Source organism: Dermacentor albipictus, chromosome 9 (assembly GCF_038994185.2).
Source record: "Dermacentor albipictus isolate Rhodes 1998 colony chromosome 9, USDA_Dalb.pri_finalv2, whole genome shotgun sequence".
In the NCBI taxonomy this organism is placed as follows: domain Eukaryota; kingdom Metazoa; phylum Arthropoda; class Arachnida; order Ixodida; family Ixodidae; genus Dermacentor; species Dermacentor albipictus.
The window spans coordinates 16,318,606-16,336,863 of record NC_091829.1 but is presented as its reverse complement, the minus strand read 5'-3'; the positions used below and the strand labels follow the sequence as shown (position 1 = coordinate 16,336,863).

The 18,258-nt window shown below is 43.3% G+C and overlaps 2 protein-coding genes across 5 annotated transcripts in view; one reads left to right on the top strand and one right to left on the bottom strand.

Moving 5' to 3' along the window:
* Positions 1-18,258, top strand: part of LOC135903681 (uncharacterized) — a 242,064-nt gene that overhangs the window by 138,635 nt on the left and 85,171 nt on the right. The gene's annotated exons all lie outside the window — the stretch shown is intronic.
* LOC135903682 (1-phosphatidylinositol 4,5-bisphosphate phosphodiesterase delta-1-like) overlaps positions 1-18,258 on the bottom strand; it is a 77,474-nt gene that overhangs the window by 11,630 nt on the left and 47,586 nt on the right. For all 4 annotated transcript variants that reach the window (XM_065434014.1, XM_065434009.1, XM_065434012.1 and 1 more), the window contains exons 2-14: positions 14,525-14,695; positions 11,863-12,139; positions 8,504-8,633; positions 7,931-8,046; positions 7,586-7,655; positions 7,415-7,502; positions 6,803-6,920; positions 5,812-5,897; positions 3,280-3,400; positions 3,083-3,168; positions 2,426-2,508; positions 1,066-1,137; positions 446-539 (exon numbers count right to left, since the gene is read on the bottom strand). In XM_065434014.1, the coding sequence (XP_065290086.1) occupies positions 446-539; positions 1,066-1,137; positions 2,426-2,508; positions 3,083-3,168; positions 3,280-3,400; positions 5,812-5,897; positions 6,803-6,920; positions 7,415-7,502; positions 7,586-7,655; positions 7,931-8,046; positions 8,504-8,633; positions 11,863-12,139; positions 14,525-14,695 (1,512 nt within the window). The remainder of the gene's footprint in view (positions 1-445; positions 540-1,065; positions 1,138-2,425; positions 2,509-3,082; positions 3,169-3,279; positions 3,401-5,811; positions 5,898-6,802; positions 6,921-7,414; positions 7,503-7,585; positions 7,656-7,930; positions 8,047-8,503; positions 8,634-11,862; positions 12,140-14,524; positions 14,696-18,258) is intronic.

Sequence of the window (18,258 nt, the reverse complement as noted above, 5' to 3'; positions counted from 1 at the left end):
GACATCTCGATGACTACAACTATGTAATGCCTTTAGATCAGCTGTTATCATTTTCAGTGACCACATTTTGCTTGCTCACTAAAGTGGGATCCAAATTCGTGCTTAGGGGAAAAAAATTTGTAGTTTCTGATCTGATAGGATGAAACCATAGGAGGGGAAACACCAGCATGAATGTGATCTGATGCATGCATGAAGTGTTAATTTGTGCTTTTCTATGTAATGTTGTTATACCAAAATTAAGTACTCTTTTTTTCTCTCCAGTTCTCGCATTCTACAACTGGTAGGATCTGTAGAATCAAACTGTGTTCACAATAGGGAACATATATTTTTCTGAAATACATTAGTTAATAGAAAAGGGATCAAGTACTGCTCATATTTATGGGCCAACAATTTTGCATTAATACGGTATGATGATGGTTGAGCATGAGGGTTCACTTTTACTCACATTTCTCAGCCTCTTCGAATGACTTGAAATGTGTTGCCTTGCAATAGTTGACGCAGTCCGAGAGCTCTTCAGCCAAGACACTTTTGTGGGTGGGCTAACCATTGAAGCAAAGGAAAAGAGGAAAAGGACACACTCAACTGTCATTCAGTAAAACAAAGCACAACAGGGAGTCAGTTTTGCAATGCCACACTAAGCAGCTGTGAACAGACCTACATGAAAACCTGCCGATGTGAGTTATGAACTTGTTTCTGTCTCAGTTCCTGGAGTATTATGTGAATGACTGACCTCAACTCACAAATGGAGGATCAGTGCAAGCATGCAAATACAGTGAAACATACAGGAAGCATAACAAATGAATAGGAAAGTGGTCAAAAGCGCTAGCATTTGATTTGAAGATTGGCAATAGGAACATTTACAAGCTTTTCAATAATCAGTTGTTTCCAAGAGGCACTGGTTAACTGCATGTACATTAACTATATCTGAATAGGGATAATTGAATGGCCAAAATACTTGGTTATATCTGATAGTGGACACTAATAACGGGCACTAAAGTTTAACAAGTGCCTCATGAAAGCACGCACATTCATGTGACTGCTAAAAAGGTATTGTGCCTTATTTACTTTGGCAGCAGTGCCTTCATCCTCGCTATCCTCATCCTGATCCAAAGAGAGGTCTTTGTTTAACTTCTTGCCCTGAAAGAAGCAAGAGACACGGGACACGACATAAGCAACACTGCGACGGAGTACAGAGAGCACAAAGTCACAACACAAGAACTGTAACAAATGTCACGACAGAAGAACACACAGTCTAGATTTCATGACACACTGGACATTGCTAGGAAGTACAGTGTAGTCATGAATACAGAGAATGTCTTAAGTTATAACAGAATAATATTTGTAAGAGTCAGGCATACTGTGGTGGTAGAGCTTTGCATCATGATTTTTTTTATGTGAACACATGAGCAGATTAACTTCACTTCTTACAACAATAGCCAGTGCTGGAGCATTGGATAATGAATTCCTATTATTTAAGTGCACAAGAGCTTATTTTGGCGATTTCCACAGTTTTGGTGAGTTCCAATGTGACACCTAGGGTTTTCCAACAATTAAGGTGTTTGGTTTAGGGATATCAAAGTGACTTTATATATATAGGCACATAAATCTATTATCTTTATTTATATTTAAGAACTGGTTCAAACAGACAGAAAACATGGATGCATAAAGGCACACACGCACATAGGCACATTTATTGTTCGATTACAAAGAATAGGAATGAAAGATCCGAGTTCATAACGCTGTTCTGACGAGTTCACTTGGTGTTGTTTTCCATTTAAACAACGGAGTTGCGAGATTTAAGGAAGAATGCTAATTAACACAATTAGTTTAGCTGTCCTGCATAAGAACTTCATATATAATTAAGTATTCATGGAGGTGGCTGTTATAATTAAATAATTTTATATTGCATTGCACAACAGGCATTAGCCACAATGGACACTGTGTAGATATTGCGCATAGCAGCCGACTGCAGACACTAGGCATCTGTCTCATCGAGAATATTGTGTTTTTGTCCGCAAGATGTGTCTATTGAACAAAAGAGTGCATTATTACAACAGCTATGCAAAATATGTCTGATAAATATACGCATATAAAATTTAGTGATGCTCTGTTGAACATGAACTTGTCATACTGTGCCTGCAAATGTGTCACAAATGTGTCCGCAAATCTGAACTAGTTAACCAAATTGCACCATTATGTCATTGCTAAGAGGCTTCCACTGATGTCTCTTCCGTGCAGTCACATAGCAGCACCATGCTCACACGCTTGGAAGTCATTTGCAGGCAAGCATATAGAGACTTTATACGTGTGCACCAGACTAACAGTTTATGCTAATTCTGACTACACACCCTGGCCAATAACTTAAAAACAAGAAAATAAGACGCATGCACTCTGAGGTGGCCAACTACTTGCAAAGACGCATTACCTTAATGAGGATTTTATTCAGCAGTGCTGAAGGTGGTGGCATTGCCGTTTCTCTTTCATCGATCTGCTTCTTGTACAATAAAGCTGCAACATAATAGAAGCGAAAGCTTTAAGTCATGTTTCGTTAAAAAAATATGCACAACAACAAGAACTTTCTGCAAGACAACCATATGCTTGGCTTCAGGCAGCCAATGTTATGCCTTCTAAAGTTCCAAACCATCAAAGTCTCTGACATCAGGTGGCAGAGGATACGCATTACCGTGTTATTTTTATTAGAATAAAGAAACAATCTTCCAGCAACAAACAACAAGGAACACTTTTGTAGCTGCAGTTTAGTCACTGAGAGGTTACTGACATTTGATATTGAAAACCTGCGCGAGAAAAAAGATGGGTGACCCCGTTTGAGGAGAGTTGTGAATGACCTTGATCTAAGCTTATCAGCCTTCTTCAATTGTATCCCCATTGCAATGCAGCCTCCTTGATGAGAAACACAAAACGTGAAGGTTGACTTGGCTTTCAAAGCTGGAGTCCTTATGCGTGTATGATTGCCATTTATTTCCACTCACAAGACAGCTAACCGTAATAATGTTTAAACAGTACACAATAGTCAGACCAGAATGTTTGGATATAAAATGACAGAATGTATGAAATAACGTACGGCCCAGCATTTCGACTAGGTGTTTGGCCATCACTTTCTGCTGCTCAAGAGTGCAGTGGTTCTCAAGAGACAAGATCACAGGGTACCTGCAAAAGTGGTTGACATTTCACGGGTTTTGTCTGATAAGGCTCATTGCTGAATTCCAGCATATTGACATTATTGAACAGAACTTTTGATGGCTTAAACATTCAACTTACTGTGACTCTTTGAAGGCATACTGCTTTACCGACTCAAGGACGTCACGGAAGAGTATCTTGGTCGTGAGAGTGTAACCATGGTAAACAATTGGGTCATTGTCAGGCCCATCCCACACGTCGACTAGAAACATGCAACCAGAGCAGCGATTAGCATGTTAAACATGTGCCCTGGGGAATAAAAAATGCACAGTGATTTCAAGAATGGTTTTCAGCAGAAAGTAAAGATGCATGCACTAGGAGCAGTCTATTCTTGGTTGATCACTATAAGGGATATGGTCGCATACTTTCACAACATTTCGCATGACTCCGCACAGAACACATTGGTGTCTACAAGTGACTGCATTCCTGGCACAGTGCCAAGCCAATGGGCACCACCCTTTGCTTGGAACGCTGTCACGCATAAAGAGAGAGAGAGGAGGGGAGGGAAGAAGGAAAGGCAGGGAGGTTAACCAGACTGTGCCCAGTTTGCTACCCTACACGTGGGGAGGGGAACGGGGAGTGAAAGAGAGAGAGAGAACTTAGGTGTAGGATGTCTATAGTCGGGAACTCAAGTCTGTTGCCTTCATTAAAACTTCTTTCTGGGCGAGTTGGTGCATACTTGACATAAAAACTGTTACAGCGCAAACACATGCAACCACAAAGTATGAAGGACAGGACACAAGCGCTTGTGTCCTGTCCTCACACTTTGTGGTTGCATGTGTTTGCACTGTAACAGTTTTTATGTCAAGTATGCACCAACTCGCCCAGAAAGAAGTTTTAATGAAGTACCTTTCTTGTTCAGTGGGCCCTTCCTTCTGCGTTCTTCCCTCTTCTTCAGCGCTTGTGTCCTGTCCTTCATACTTTGTGGTTGCATGTGTTTGCGCAGTAACAGTTTTTATGTCAAGTATGCACCAACTCACCCAGAAAGAAGTTTTAATGAAGTACCTTTCTTGTTCAGTGGGCCCTTCCTTCTGTGTTCTTCCCTTTTCTCGCAAACAGCGCTTGTGTCCTGTCCTTCATACTTTGTGGTTGCATGTGTTTGCGCTGTAACAGTTTTTATGTCTGTTGCCTTCAGGTAGTGAAAAAGCGCTCGAACTGCTTTCTGGGCTAATGAACTGTGTGGCCAGGCTCCCAAGATCTTTGCTTCTGTAAGCGGCCTGTCATCCAGTCTATTCAAGGCATGCTGGAGAGTCTCACGATTATGGAAGCGAGAATGGTGGCACAGAAGGTGACTGATGGTCTCTTCACACTTGCACATAGTGCACATTGGTGAATTTGCCATTCCAATACGATAGCTGTAGGAGTTGGTGAATGCTACTCTTGCCCACAGCCGACACAGCAGCCACGCGTAGAAGCTAGCATGTCCAGTGCTATGATCGTACATACTCGCCAAAGTGAGTGATTGACAATATGGCCCCAGAAAAGATGTACTGACACTGGGCTAACTAGTACCTGAACATCTATTAATCGTTTCATGCACAACATAGAATGCACAATGGCATGAACAGATTGCATGAATAGGGGATTAATGTGTGTATAAAGCAAATTGCTTTCCTGTTGTTGAAGCAATTAATAAGCATTAAGGTGCCAAACAACAGTGTCATACACGCCTTCTGTGTTGGTGCCCCTATTCTTGTTACCTGCTGATAATCATCCAGCAAGCTCAAAGATAAAATTGTTCAGTTCTCAAATGATTTGAAGTGTACCACAACCTTGATGGACCCACAAATAAAACAGAAAATAAACGATGCATGCTCAGGAAGGCATCAGGAAGACACCATAACAACCATGCATACTCTAGGAAGAGACCAAGTCTTTTTGAGCAGATTACAAAATAAAAAGCTTCTTTGAAAGTACAGTAGTAGCATGTCTGTGAACTCGCATGGAAAAGTTTACAGAGCACAGGATCAGCAATCACTTAAACAGTGTGAACCCTGCATTTGCAGACGCATGTACAAGTGCCTTAATGTGTGAATGCTTAAGTAAAGAAATAGTTCAGGTTGTGTACCTGTTTGGAAGAAAATGTAGTTTCTTCCTGCTCCAAAATTGCCTGTGCGGTCATTCCTTAACTAAATTTCAGCTCTACTTTCTGGTTACTCGTCACATTTTTGTTATGGCCAATGTCTACTTGCTACCAGTGGCTTGGAACACTTTGCACTGCAAGTTCCATTATGATTTTCTTGAACAATGGGGCTGCGTACCACTTACACTGGTTTATAGCCCGTAGGTGGCAAAAATAATTTGCTTTCATTCCAGCATGGAGTGGCAGGCCAAGGTCTTGCTACTGCTACTGCCCTTGCTAACATTAAAACTGTTTCGCCAAGTGTCCTAGTTTCTTTAGCTAAATGAGAGCTTAGCTTGAGCTTCATGGTTGATTTTCTCTGGAACTTACTTTAAATAAGGCTGTAAAGAAAGCTACTGCCTATTTTGTGCTACAAGACCATTTCTTTAAAAGGGATGTTATGTCAAACGGCATTACAGCTGCATAGGTAGCAAAGCATCAGGAAAGTAGATGATTCTTAGAACTGAGCAAGACAAAAGGGCATAACTCACGCTCCAGGCAGCGGCATCCTTTCTTCAGTGCCCTGATGTAGCCCTCGACGCTACTGCTGCCAACGAGCTGTCCCTGAACTAAATACCTGCATATTATAGATAGGCAAAAGGGGAGGTAGACTCGCTGTTATCTGATGCATAGATTTATGAATAGAAATACTAGTCTGTACAGCTTCTGCAGTAAGTACTAATCCAGAGAAAGACTGGTATGTGGTAAGAACAGAGTGAAATTGACATCAAACAAAAAACATGACATCACAGAGCACCTAGAGGCTGATTTCCTCTGAAGATGAAGGTAGTATTTGTGTAGTATTGCAACAATGTGCAGCACCTCTTTTTCTCTTTTTGTTGTAGAAAGTGGCTTTATGTGTATGCTGGAATACTGCTTCTTTTGGTCTCAATCTCAGACTGACTATGGTGGTGATTATAAGCTGCAAGGGTTCACTTCAGCTCACATCACGAATACCTTCGTTCATGTAACAAGTTAATGTTGTGGAGAACCTGGTGACATAATTGTTACGTACTAACATTTTGATACGATTTCCAACCACAATAATCATATCAATAAATTCACCAGGTAGTTCAGTGGTATAGAAGCGACTGCTGGCAAACTTGTTCAACAACTCACCCTGTGTGCCTACTCGATGACTACAGCCAGCCCACTTTGCAATTCCATAGTTTCTAAGTATGTGGAAGTGCAACAATGCTATAATGTGTTGAAGAAATGCAATTCTAAGCATTGCACACAAGGTGTTAAAGCCTTATAGAAGTTCCCATGCCACCTAAAGGTTGAAGATTTGTCCATTGATTGCTTTGAATGTAGGCCAATTAATTTTCTTGAGACCTGAAAACCTTTCATAAAGAACCAGATGATCTCTGAGTGAGGTCAAGCATTGGTCTGAAGTTCAGAAAAAGAATGCCCATTGCTAATGGTGCCCATTTCACTACCGATGTCTGGCAGAAAAATAGGGTGACACAACGAGCTCCTTACGTGTTGTGGGACGATGCTATGTAGTAGTGGTTCAGTGGTTGGTTCATATCCTGGCAAACCTTCCGGTGCTTGGCATCAAATATGTCATGTTCTTCTGAAAGAAGCATCTCACGAAAACCTGTGCACCAAAAAAAAAAAATGATACTTTCCTTTTACTGCAATTTTCTTTCAAAGCAGTGCTTCATCAAAGTTACCAAAGATATCATCCTAAGCTTACCATTGTACCTACACCTTACACCTGTCTTACACCTTAAAACTTGTATGTTACAACCTGCCCAATGCATTGTTCGTTGTTTGACCCTCAAATGACTGCTCGCTTGTATGCTTTGTACACATGCATCCAAAGGAACTTGCCATGGTAGCTTAGTGGTTATAGTATTGTGCTGCTGAGCTTGAGGTCCCACGTTTAATCCCAGCCACTGTAACTACATTTCGATGGGGGCAAAGCTCGTGTACCTATTAATTTAAATGCACATTTACGAACCGCAGGTGGTCAAAATAATTCTGTGTTCCCCAATTTGGCTTGCTTCACATTCAGATTATGGTTCTGGCATGTAAAACCCCAGAATTTTTATGTACAAAGAAACTTGAAAAATAATAAATGCAGTATACCTGAAATTCCAAGATAGCCTTGGGGCTTGTGCTTGTCTACTTCATAGTTTTCGATGATCCTCTTGCAGTCGGCCAAGGACACATTCATCTAACCAGAGAATGAACTAAACTTGCAAAAGTTCATTACACACTATGCAAGCACTGTAATACTAGTGACATATCTCATCGCACCTTCTGTTCCTGGGTTAGGAACTTGTGCAGCTGGTCGGGACCCATCACATTCATGGTGTGGCCGGCATACCTTGATTGGAATAGAAATTGGAGCGAGTGCCATTTTTCACTTATCAGAAATACATATTTCACAGGCATTAAAATAATGCCTTCACAAACTCTTAAGTTTATACTGCCTTTTTTGTAACTTTTTGTGACCTGTCGTGTTGCAAGTTGCATTGCTCCATGTTTTGTTCAGAAGTATTATGTTCACTGCGATTACCTCCTATCCGACTTAAAATTTCTGGTGAAAGTTATAACAGCTATCAACAAATTAACTATGTAAGACAAGGGAGTAAGCCTCACGTTTTAAAGATGGCATCAATGTCAGGTCGTGACAGGAGGCTGTGGTAGAAGCTTATGAACTCTTCTCGGTCCAGCACGTCTTCTCCACTTACTTTGTGCTTCTTGAAATTGGCAGCCTGTGTCCAGGAGGAGTCACATATATTCTGAATCTTTAGTTGTAATCAATACGAATAATGCAAATGCAAGGCTAGAACAGATCTTGTCAGTCATCAAAAGCCCATGTGGTAAATTCATAAGCTTGGGATAGAGGAGTTTTGCAGGAATTTTATATCTGCCGAAGAAGTTAAGATGAATTACAGCATGCTAGAGTTATGACAATTTGAAACCAAATCATGTTGTATAAGAATTTTGAGGAGAGCAGTAGATCCAGCTAATAACGTTATATTTTACCTTAAATAATGTCTTATTTTGACATCTACTGCATTCATTACAAAATTTGAAGTAAATAAATATACCTTCTCAAATAGCAAATCCCCTAACAATTGATGAATTTGGCGATGAATTCCTATTATCTTGAGTGCCATTAGTGCTCATCAAGGTGCCAGCTAAACATGCATAAAAATAAGTACCCACGTGGAAGAGAGCCCGGCAGTGACGTTTGTCCATGGTGATGTTGAGCTGTTTGAGGAGGCCCTGGCACTCTTGGAAGTTCAGAGCACCACTCTTGTTGACATCAGCTTTCTGAAACTGGTCCCGCAGCCACCTGGTAATGAAAACAAACAGATTGAAGGACAAAAGGCGAACAAAGACACACAGAAACATGACTAACTACTTGAACGGCAACATGGGTTGTAGTATTTATTTTATTCAAGACACACACCAATAATTGAAACTTTGATTATGCTCCACTGTTCTGAGGCGAGTTTTTCCAACAACTGGTTGTCCCATTAGCACTGACTGTTGTGATCTGCAAATTAGAACAGTCGTGAACCTACTAAAATAGCATCAGTATAACTTATATTTATCTAGCTCACTAGCATCAGAGAACTATACAGAGGCATGAACACTCATGCCGAGAGGGTCCAATTATTAAATACCCTCAAGGTCGAAAAAAGTTCATTTGGGAAAAAGAGGACTACAAAAATGAAGGGGGTTAGGATTGCCAACTGTCCTGTGCCCTGCCATGGCCCAGTCGAGACCAACTTTCCTCCTGACTTTTGCGCTGCCTTTTTTTTTTCTACTGGATATAACAGTAGATGTGATTTTCTCTTTATAATGTCCAACAGCTCATATGTGCATGCTCCTTTTTTTGTGTGTATGTGTGTTCTTTTGCTCTGCCATAAACATGTTTCGTTTTTGTTGTGATGATAGTTCTGTTGTAGGCCCTAATTGCTCAGGGCAGCTACCCATGCATCAGAACGGCAAGTTGGGCCAGTTGGTTGGGATTCATGGTAAGGGTTGTGACAGCGCACCCAAGACAAGGACAACAGAAGGAATAAAATGATGACACAGTGCTGTGTCGTCATTTTATTCCTTCTGTTGTCCTTGTCTTGGGTGTGCTGTTACAACCCTTAGCAGCTACCCATATTGGTAGCCGCTTTATTCTGGTAACTATACGACACCTTTCTTGTTGTAAATCAGACCATGGGAGGACTATAAAATTTTTTTCAACTTTGTTGCATGTACGGACTGGCAGCTCCTGGCAACGACAGGGTCAGTCGCTGCCAGCCACTCCCTTCCTCCTCCCCTCCCCCTCCTCCAGAGGGACGCACAAGAGAGGAGCCTGGCTGCACTGCACCACCCCCACATGACACATTTCGGTGGTGGCAATGTATGTATGTCACTGCACTGCTTGATTGCAAATCACATTAATGTCGACACTTATTGTGAGATGAGTTCTGCCAGAATGTTTTTGTTTACCATTTGGATGGTGAAGGGAGTATCTCCATATGCATGCACAATGTGGCCATCTCAACATGTTTATTATACTGTAGTTGTAAATTCTGCTTTTCTTGGCCTCAACATAGAGAGATGAAAGCGTAATGTTGCATGGCAGGTTGTCATGTTGACACTGCACCCTACATTTTCAAGTGTACAGATGTTATTCAGACGACCCCTCCTTTTCGTCATCTGTGATTGGTCCAGATTGAATTAATGCCAATTTCCTTTGAGGCTGATGCTAAGAATATGATTAAACTGTTTCAGTGCAGTTCCGCATGTATATGACTTTGTATTTGGGATGTATACTGGATGAAAGGTTCGCATAATATATTTGACTCAAACTTCTAGGACAATTAAGGGATTTCAAGGATGCCAAAAGGGAAACGAACCTTATTCGTGCACATACATTAAAAATAGCAAAATGTCTTCAATTTCTTGCAGCTAAGTGATTAGCTGAATCGGACACGCGCTGCAAGTTCTTCAAGCCGCTTTTATAAGTTAACTTTCCCATTGCAGTGACGTCAAGTGCCTTCTGGCATGATGGTTAGTAGTATCCAACTTCAGCCAAATATACTCGTGGTTTGAAGGCTGAATGGCCGAAACTTATTTTTCTCCAGGCATTTCTAGAGCCCAGCACTCGAAAATGGAGCCATGATGGCTGCAACATGAACTGATCTGCTAGCTAAACAACAAAATGGTGGCATGGCATGGTTGCTAGATCTGACTTTGTCCAGCTCCATGGTGGCAAAGATGATTTAAACAAGCCTGTCATTGGTGTCTGTGTACACACCACGTCATAATCATTTAATGACGCTCTCAAAAGAAAATATCTGGGATTGATGGCCAATAAATGTGTCCATGGCATAGCCCCTATGAGGAGTTTGTTACTTTGACTGTTTCGAAAATCTTGCCCAACCCCAGTTTTCAGGGCATTCAAGGAGCACATATTTTTGGGGTGTTTTAACTCTTCGCATACCATGCCCATTTGCATCGTTAGCCCGCAAACGATGGTTAGAAATACTGCTTTCGAGACCTTCCACACCGGTCACGGACTTACTGCCCTATCGGACGTGAAGGAGGAGAACTATATTTTTGTTTTCTAAGCAGTTCAATTTTTTACCAAAAGGCAGTTTTGAATGCGCTCCGAAATTTTGCTATCGTAAAAGTAGGAAGCAAAAATGGCTGCGTGCGGGAGCAGCACGCATGCTTCGAGAGATTGCACATCTCGTGGTTCCGCCGAGTCTGCGGCTCATTTTATCGATGAATCGAGCAGTAGCTAGTCTGAGGATGCTGCCTTATCATCGTACTCAGACTCTGAGAGCTGCAATGGCGCAAACCAGCCCAGTACATCGGCAGTTGCAGCGTCGCATGGCCAACTGTAGTGCTTACAGTTAATTTTTTGTTGTGGAATACTTGTTCAATTAAAAATTTATATTTTTTTTTGGAGATGGTGCCTATTAGACGGCAATAAATTTTGCATATCTCATCATTTTTGTTATATATTTCTGAGTAGTACAAGCGTGTCATTACAAATTTTGTTCAATGCTATCCCACAATCTTGATTCTGCCAGTTTGTATTTCTTATGACATAGATCTCGTTAAGACAGCTTTTATGCGTGAAAGGTGCATTCATTCCGCTTTTTGTTTATGCATTGCATAAAATATTCACTGCACTGTTTCCTTCTGAAAAAAAAAAAAAAAGATCTGACATAACCTACAAAAAAACACCTATTTTCCTCATGATAAGTAATAAGTTAACGGTCCTTGAATCTCTTTTTTTCCAAATTCAAGGGCTTTGAGTTTTTCAAGGAGGCGCACAAACCTCGTTTGTGTAATTGCCTATGAGTTTGTTTCAAAAGGATTGAAAGTTTCTAAAGGAAATTGAAAATAATGCGCAATACAACGTACGCGCAGTCTCAGGAGCGCATACGTGAAAAATCTACTGTATACCCCCTGGTAATAATATCACAGAACCTTCCATGAATAAACCCGTCCGCCCCCCCAAAAGAAAAAGAAAGTGGAGCCACAGTGCCTTCCAGGCCTCCGCGCACCTCTCGTACTCCTGGTCCCTGCGCGTGTTCTTGCAGTTGGCCACCAGGTGGCGCAGGCCGCGCACCCACAGGTCGCACTCGTTCGGGGTCCGCGCGACCAGGTCGAGCGTCTCGTGCTTGGGCGACAGGATGAGCGAGAAGCAGCGGTCCTCGCTCATGTCGGCGCCGCCGAAAGGCAGGTAGTGCGAGCGCGCACCGCGGCGGTACTTGCGCTCGACGCCGTTGAACACGTCCGTCTTCCAGCCCTTGCGCACCTCCTCCACCTCGAAGATGTCCACTGCGATGGGAACGCGGACACAGCGATCTTCGGGTCATGCCCGGTCGTTCACTGAAAAGCTCCCACGAAAGCTTTATGCATAAAGAAGCAAGGTGAAACGGTGCATCTCAAAAATCTGGAGGACGCTTAAGCTTCGCCTTTAAGAGTGGAACGCGATAGCGTTCAGAGACCCCTTACTACTTTTCGTGCTTCCCGGCAACTGCAGCTTATGTAACCGTAACGCTTACCGGGAAACGCTGGCTGCGAACGCTATGCAGGAAGGCGAGCTTTCTGGTAGAAACGCGGCCTCTTGCGTGGGTCGATCTCCTGTTATTGTTTCGCAATTTTAATATTTCAGTCTGAGAAGAGCTAACATAAGGAGACGCGCTGTTTTTTTTTTTCCCCATTACATTTGTTAGTGGGCTGCCGTTCTCAAAATTCCGAGGCATAACTTTGTAAAGAATGAAAGGCAAGGTGTGAGCAACTTTTGTGGTACATATAAGTGATCGGGTATGCGTGGTTCAAAATTTGGTTCGATACTGTTTTTGCCGAAGCGACGTCCGACGCCGGATTTTCTGCCACACGGGCTCCCTAACGCTATCGCGTTAAAATGTGGCGCGCCGCGGGCTTGTGCGATGAAGGCGCACTGAAACTACTCAGTTAAGGCGGTGAAGAAACGCCTCGCAGCGCCACCTCCGACCACAGCATCTAAACCTTCAGAGGCCAGAAAGTTCTCGCACGAGAGAGCAAGTTCGTTCAATGTAAACTGGCGCGCGCATATGTGCTATCGCTCACGTGCTCTTGCGCGCACGTGTTTCGAGAATGGGCGCGTAGTCTCCAAAGAGCTACTTGGATTTGACAATTCTCCGTTATGCTTTCATTTCGAACTTCCGACTCTCGCGTATACAGTCACGCGGGGTACGTGTTTACGCTGGCGTCAGAGTAATTTGTACTAAGCGACCGCCCCAGTTAAATAAGCGGTCTTTATCGTTCTTATTTTTAATGCATTTCAGTTCAGGTAACACCCTTTGTTTGTTTTTTGTTTTTTGTTTTTGCACCCGTCACACTGAAGTTACCAGTTTTCGCAAACCTGCGAGTCGAATTTAGTTACGTCTCTAATCATTTAGCTTTATCCACCCCGAGTCTCTGCCAATCCGCCATAGCGGGTATGAGCCATGGTCGGAGTGCCGGGCTGTTGTGCTGTTATATCGCCGGTGTTTTATCCCACCACCAGGCACGTAATCGGTGAAGCCGGATTTTGGTGACGGAGGTTGCTGCTATGTTGCTTTGCCGATGATGAAGAAATCGCGGTCACTGACCAATTCAAGGTGAAAATAACACAGAGACGTTTCCGGTCCCGTACGGGTTCCTTGATTACACTGAAACGTCCCTGTGTTAGTTTTCCTTGACTGATCCCGAAATGTTTGTGTTATTTTCACCTTGACTTAATCAGTGACCGCAACTTCTTCATCGTTATGTTACGTGACCCGACGAACTTTCGTCGAACTCTTGAGTTCGATGTATACATCGCTTTGCCGAGTAGCTCTTAGGCAGAACAGCACTCCTGTATAAAACAAATCGGTTCCCTTATGTAGCCCCATCTGTGCTACCTCTATAAATGTGCCGGTGGCCGGCTACGTTCTCTATGGAATTGCGTACACAGTCGAGCGACAAACGGCGCTTTCGCGTTACACCAGATATGTGCGCTTTATAAGCGCACAGTTCCTTTCTTAAACTGAGGCTTTGCAGACCTTATTTCACGGTGTTTGGCGCGTCTTTCCCAGTAGGTATTTCGTCGAGTAACGTACGTAGGCAGACTTATGAACACAGGATCGACTGTCGTAGCAAAGTGTGGGCCCATTCCGGAGGCAGTGTTTAGTCAGCGGTCGCCTTGGACAGAAGATGGAACCGATGTATAGAAACGTTTCTTTTTTCCTTTCTTTTTTTAGAATAGCCGTTTAACGAAAGCTTTTCTTCACATAGATTCCAATATGTACATTGTTTCTATTTTCATTATTATTATTAATTTTCTGTATTCGACAAGACAACAGCAGCAGCTACGGTTATCAAAGTACGGTAGTGTTTGCTTCACTTCTATATATTGAGTTAAGAATTGTGTCACCGTACGTCCTTCCAAAAAAGTTAAAGAAAATTGTGAATGTTACATTTGTTAGTTGTATGGCTGCGCCTTCGTGCAGCGCTTTCTTTTCGTTACTTTTTTATTTCGTCGTTTTGTTTTATTAGCGCCACGACAGCAGAGTGGGAACTGTCAAGGAAGAAGGCGGATAGGCCAGTAAAGGGTAAGGGGAGGGGGGCAGGGGGCCGATTAAGGGATACATTTTGTTGGTATACGTTCTAAATTTGTTCGATAGGGAATCATGCAAAAACCCGTGCAACGAAACTGACCGTGCGGATTTCTAGCGAAGAAAGAAGGCTTCCTGGAGTTTCTGTACACGAGGTGCATGTTCTCCAGGAGAAGCTGGTAGCAGCGCCGGTAGGTCTTCTTGGCGGAGCGCACCTTGTACAGGCGCATTCCCCGAGACAGGCACTGCAGCACATCTTCGATGGCCGCAGATTCTGCGCACAGCGAGACAGGTAGGGCATGCTGTAAATCATATTCTGCTCCCTGTAGTTGTCAGAATTCAGCGCTCTCTCTCAAGTACAACAAGTTTCATTCAGACTGGTCTAGCGGCTGTCTCATAAAAGCATTTCTGCGTTTTACTATTTGAGCAGGGAAATCGGAGTTGCCCCGAGCTAAGACTAACACGAACAGAGCAGTATAATGTTTATTTACCGTAGTATTAGGTATAGAACTCCTAATTGATCATTTACTAGTCAAAATCTCGTCAAGCTGTCAAAATCTCGTCAAGACCTCGTCAAGCTGTCAGCTTTTAGCCCTGTACTCCTCCTTCTTTAATGAAATGAAATGATTGATTGATTGATTGATTGAAAAAATAAATCAACAGCAAGATCATGGCGACCAAACTTGCATACTTGCGCGAACGTGAGCCGGTGAGAATCAGCCTTTCATAATACGGTATAGAACGCTAATAGCACACACCAGACGGCAAACAGGTATAACGACAAGTATAGTAGGCAGGTGTATCACGGCTTCACCGTCCAGTGGGGATGAGCTGAACTGCTGTTAGGTAGATAAGCACTAGTTGCGTGCAGTTCGCGAGACGCCGTGCGAGCTGCCCTAATCGGCATATAAAGCAGTGCATTAGAAACATTAGAAAGCAGCAATCGGAATGGTGAGCGCGCGAGTTTTCTTCATAAATGCACGGTAATGCGGGGATCAGTGGCGAAATATGCTGCACATATTTTCGAGTGCTAATGATCGACACATGACTGTGAATTCAACATCATCTCTAGATAAAGAATTGCATAAACAGTAACGCAACCCCGCCATCAGTATTACTGCAGTTCCACATTAAAAATTGTGCACAGATCATCAAAGATGATTGTCAACGTAAGCCAATACACCCAACTAACGAACGATTGAGAGGTAGAGAAAGCGAGCGTTTTGCTTGCTGAGTCCTACAACCGATCAACCACGAAAATGGCTGAAAGAACCATAGAAAGATACCCTCTTTAAAAGTACCTCCGCACCCTTACATTATTATGAGGCGTAGCCTGCGAAATATGCATTTCATACACCCTTGCATGCCTGGAAGGTGTAGTATCGGTGTTTTCGTCAAAGCCACGCCCTAGCAGGAAAAGAAAAGAATGACAGAAGGGTATATGAAGGGTGTTTTGTACGACATTCTGCCACTAAAGTTGCAAAAACTTTTTTTTTTCAGTGTTTGGCGGATATATAAAGCTTACATTTTGACAGAATTTACCGACGTGTACACACCACATGCTTCCGCGACAACTGATGTGAACCGTGAACAGGAACAGCCGTGCATTTCACGGAAGATTAGGTGTGTACGCGTATCCCTCAACTGGGTGCTGGTCACGAAGCTTTTATGTGAAGGTTTGCTTTCAGCACTGGCCCATTTCAATTCTACAGGTACAACATGCCTGCTAAAATCATTACTGGCAAGGTTATTTCCCGAAATTTTATTTGGTAATCGTGGTGGTGATCTGTCGCCGCCGCTGCTGCGAGGCTTCGTAAGTCAAAAATTAGCATTTTTATCTCGAATTCGTTATCTTTTGGAATCCGATACAGCCACTACAGGAGCACGTACAACCATCAGCACGCTTAACACGAACGCTCCGCAGCGTGGACGGACGGGCTTGGACTGACGCCAGCGCCGCGAAGTGTTGTGCTCTGTTATCTCGGCATGTTTGCGGCGGCTTACGGTAGCTGGAGCGCAGCTCGATTTGACTGCTCGTCTTGTCTTTCGCTTGTGCCTGACCGGCGGCGAGAGTGCGCTCACTTGACATGTCCGTTTCGCCACGTTTCGCTCGTGGCTGCGGCGTCACGCGCGTCCAGAAAACACGTTGCGGTTACGTAAATGAATGTAATTAACAACAAAGCAGCATTGGAAGAAAAAAGAAACCGTGTATACGTTATAGCCGATATTCGTTGTACATAAAATTAGGAGCTCTACTAGCGCTAGCACAAGTTCACAGCGTTCGGAGTCTGCACTTGACTGACGCCTTCGCTTCCCATACACGAAGAATGAAACAAGCCGATGGAAGTTGGAAGGAGACATGGAAGTCACTAACAAGGCTAAAAGATCGGTTTAGCTTGTCCGGTATTCCGGTAAAACGCAGGCGGTGTATAGGCGCAGTAACCAAGTGTATTTTACTTTGTTGCGGGTGTAAAATTTTGGCAGCAACACGATTACGCCAGTACTGAAAATTTACACCAGCAGCGCAGAAAAATACGCTCGGTTAATGCAATATTAGCTGTTTGAGCACTGCGTCACCAGGTATCTGCACCATGCAGACCGCTCACGCTTACGCCTCTGCCCCAACGCCCCGTCCGCCTGCGTTTTACCGGAATACAGGCCAAGCTAAACCTATCTAAAGCTACTGACTTAACGTGATCAGACGCCGCGAACGGTGCGGGCTTTGTTGCAGATGCGCTTGCGCAGCTAGCACGTACCTTCCCATAGGGCCATGCGTCGCCATAGTGTATAGAGCGTTATCGTACTCCAACAAAGTTCTACTGGCTGAAATTCAAGGGCATGACGAAAGCAACGAATCGCATATGCCCGACCAACAGTCAGTCACTAAGGCTTCAACTCTTGCAAAAACAGAGGTGTTCCCTCCATAGCGCTTATGTCATATCGAGCTGACATATATTAGGTCAGGTTACACTGTAAAATAATTTACACCCTTCAAAATAAATAAGGGTGCAAATATGTATATAATTTAACTCGCACTCTGACACCCCTTTTGGGTGTAAGGATGTGAGTTATCGACATATTTACACCCTTTCCGACGGTACAAATTATATTACAGAGCACTACACTTGGCCCGCTTTAAGTCAGAACGCGAGAATCGCCATTGCTTTTTTTTTCTCTTTATCATTATCATCATCATCATCAGCCTGGTTACGCCCACTGCAGGGCAAAGGCCTCTCCCATACTTCTCCAACAACCCCGGTCATGTACTAATTGCGGCCATGCTGTCCCTGCAAACTTCTTAATCTCATCGGCCCACCTAACTTTCTGCCGCCCCCTGGTATACGCTTCCCTTCCCTTGGGATCCAGTCCGTAACCCTTAATGACCATCGGTTATCCTCCCTCCTCATTACATGTCCTGCCCATGCCCATTTCTTTTTCTTGATTTCAACTAAGATGTCATTAACTCGCGTTTGTTCCCTCACCCACTCTGCTCTTTTCTTATCCCTTAACGTTACACCTATCATTCTTCTTTCCATAGCTCGTTGCGTCGTCCTCAATTTGAGTAGAACCCTTTTCGTAAGCCTCCAGGTTTCTGCCCCGTAGGTGAGTACTGGTAAGACGCAGCTATTATACACTTTCCTGTTGAGGGATAATGGCAACCTGCTGTTCATGATCTGAGAATTCCTGCCAAACGCACCCCAGCCCATTCTTATTCTTCTGATTATTTCTGTCTCATGATCCGGATCTGCCGTCACTACCTGCCCTAAGTAGATGTATTCCCTTACTACTTCCAGTGCCTCGCTGCCTATTGTAAATTGCTGTTCTCTTCCGAGACTG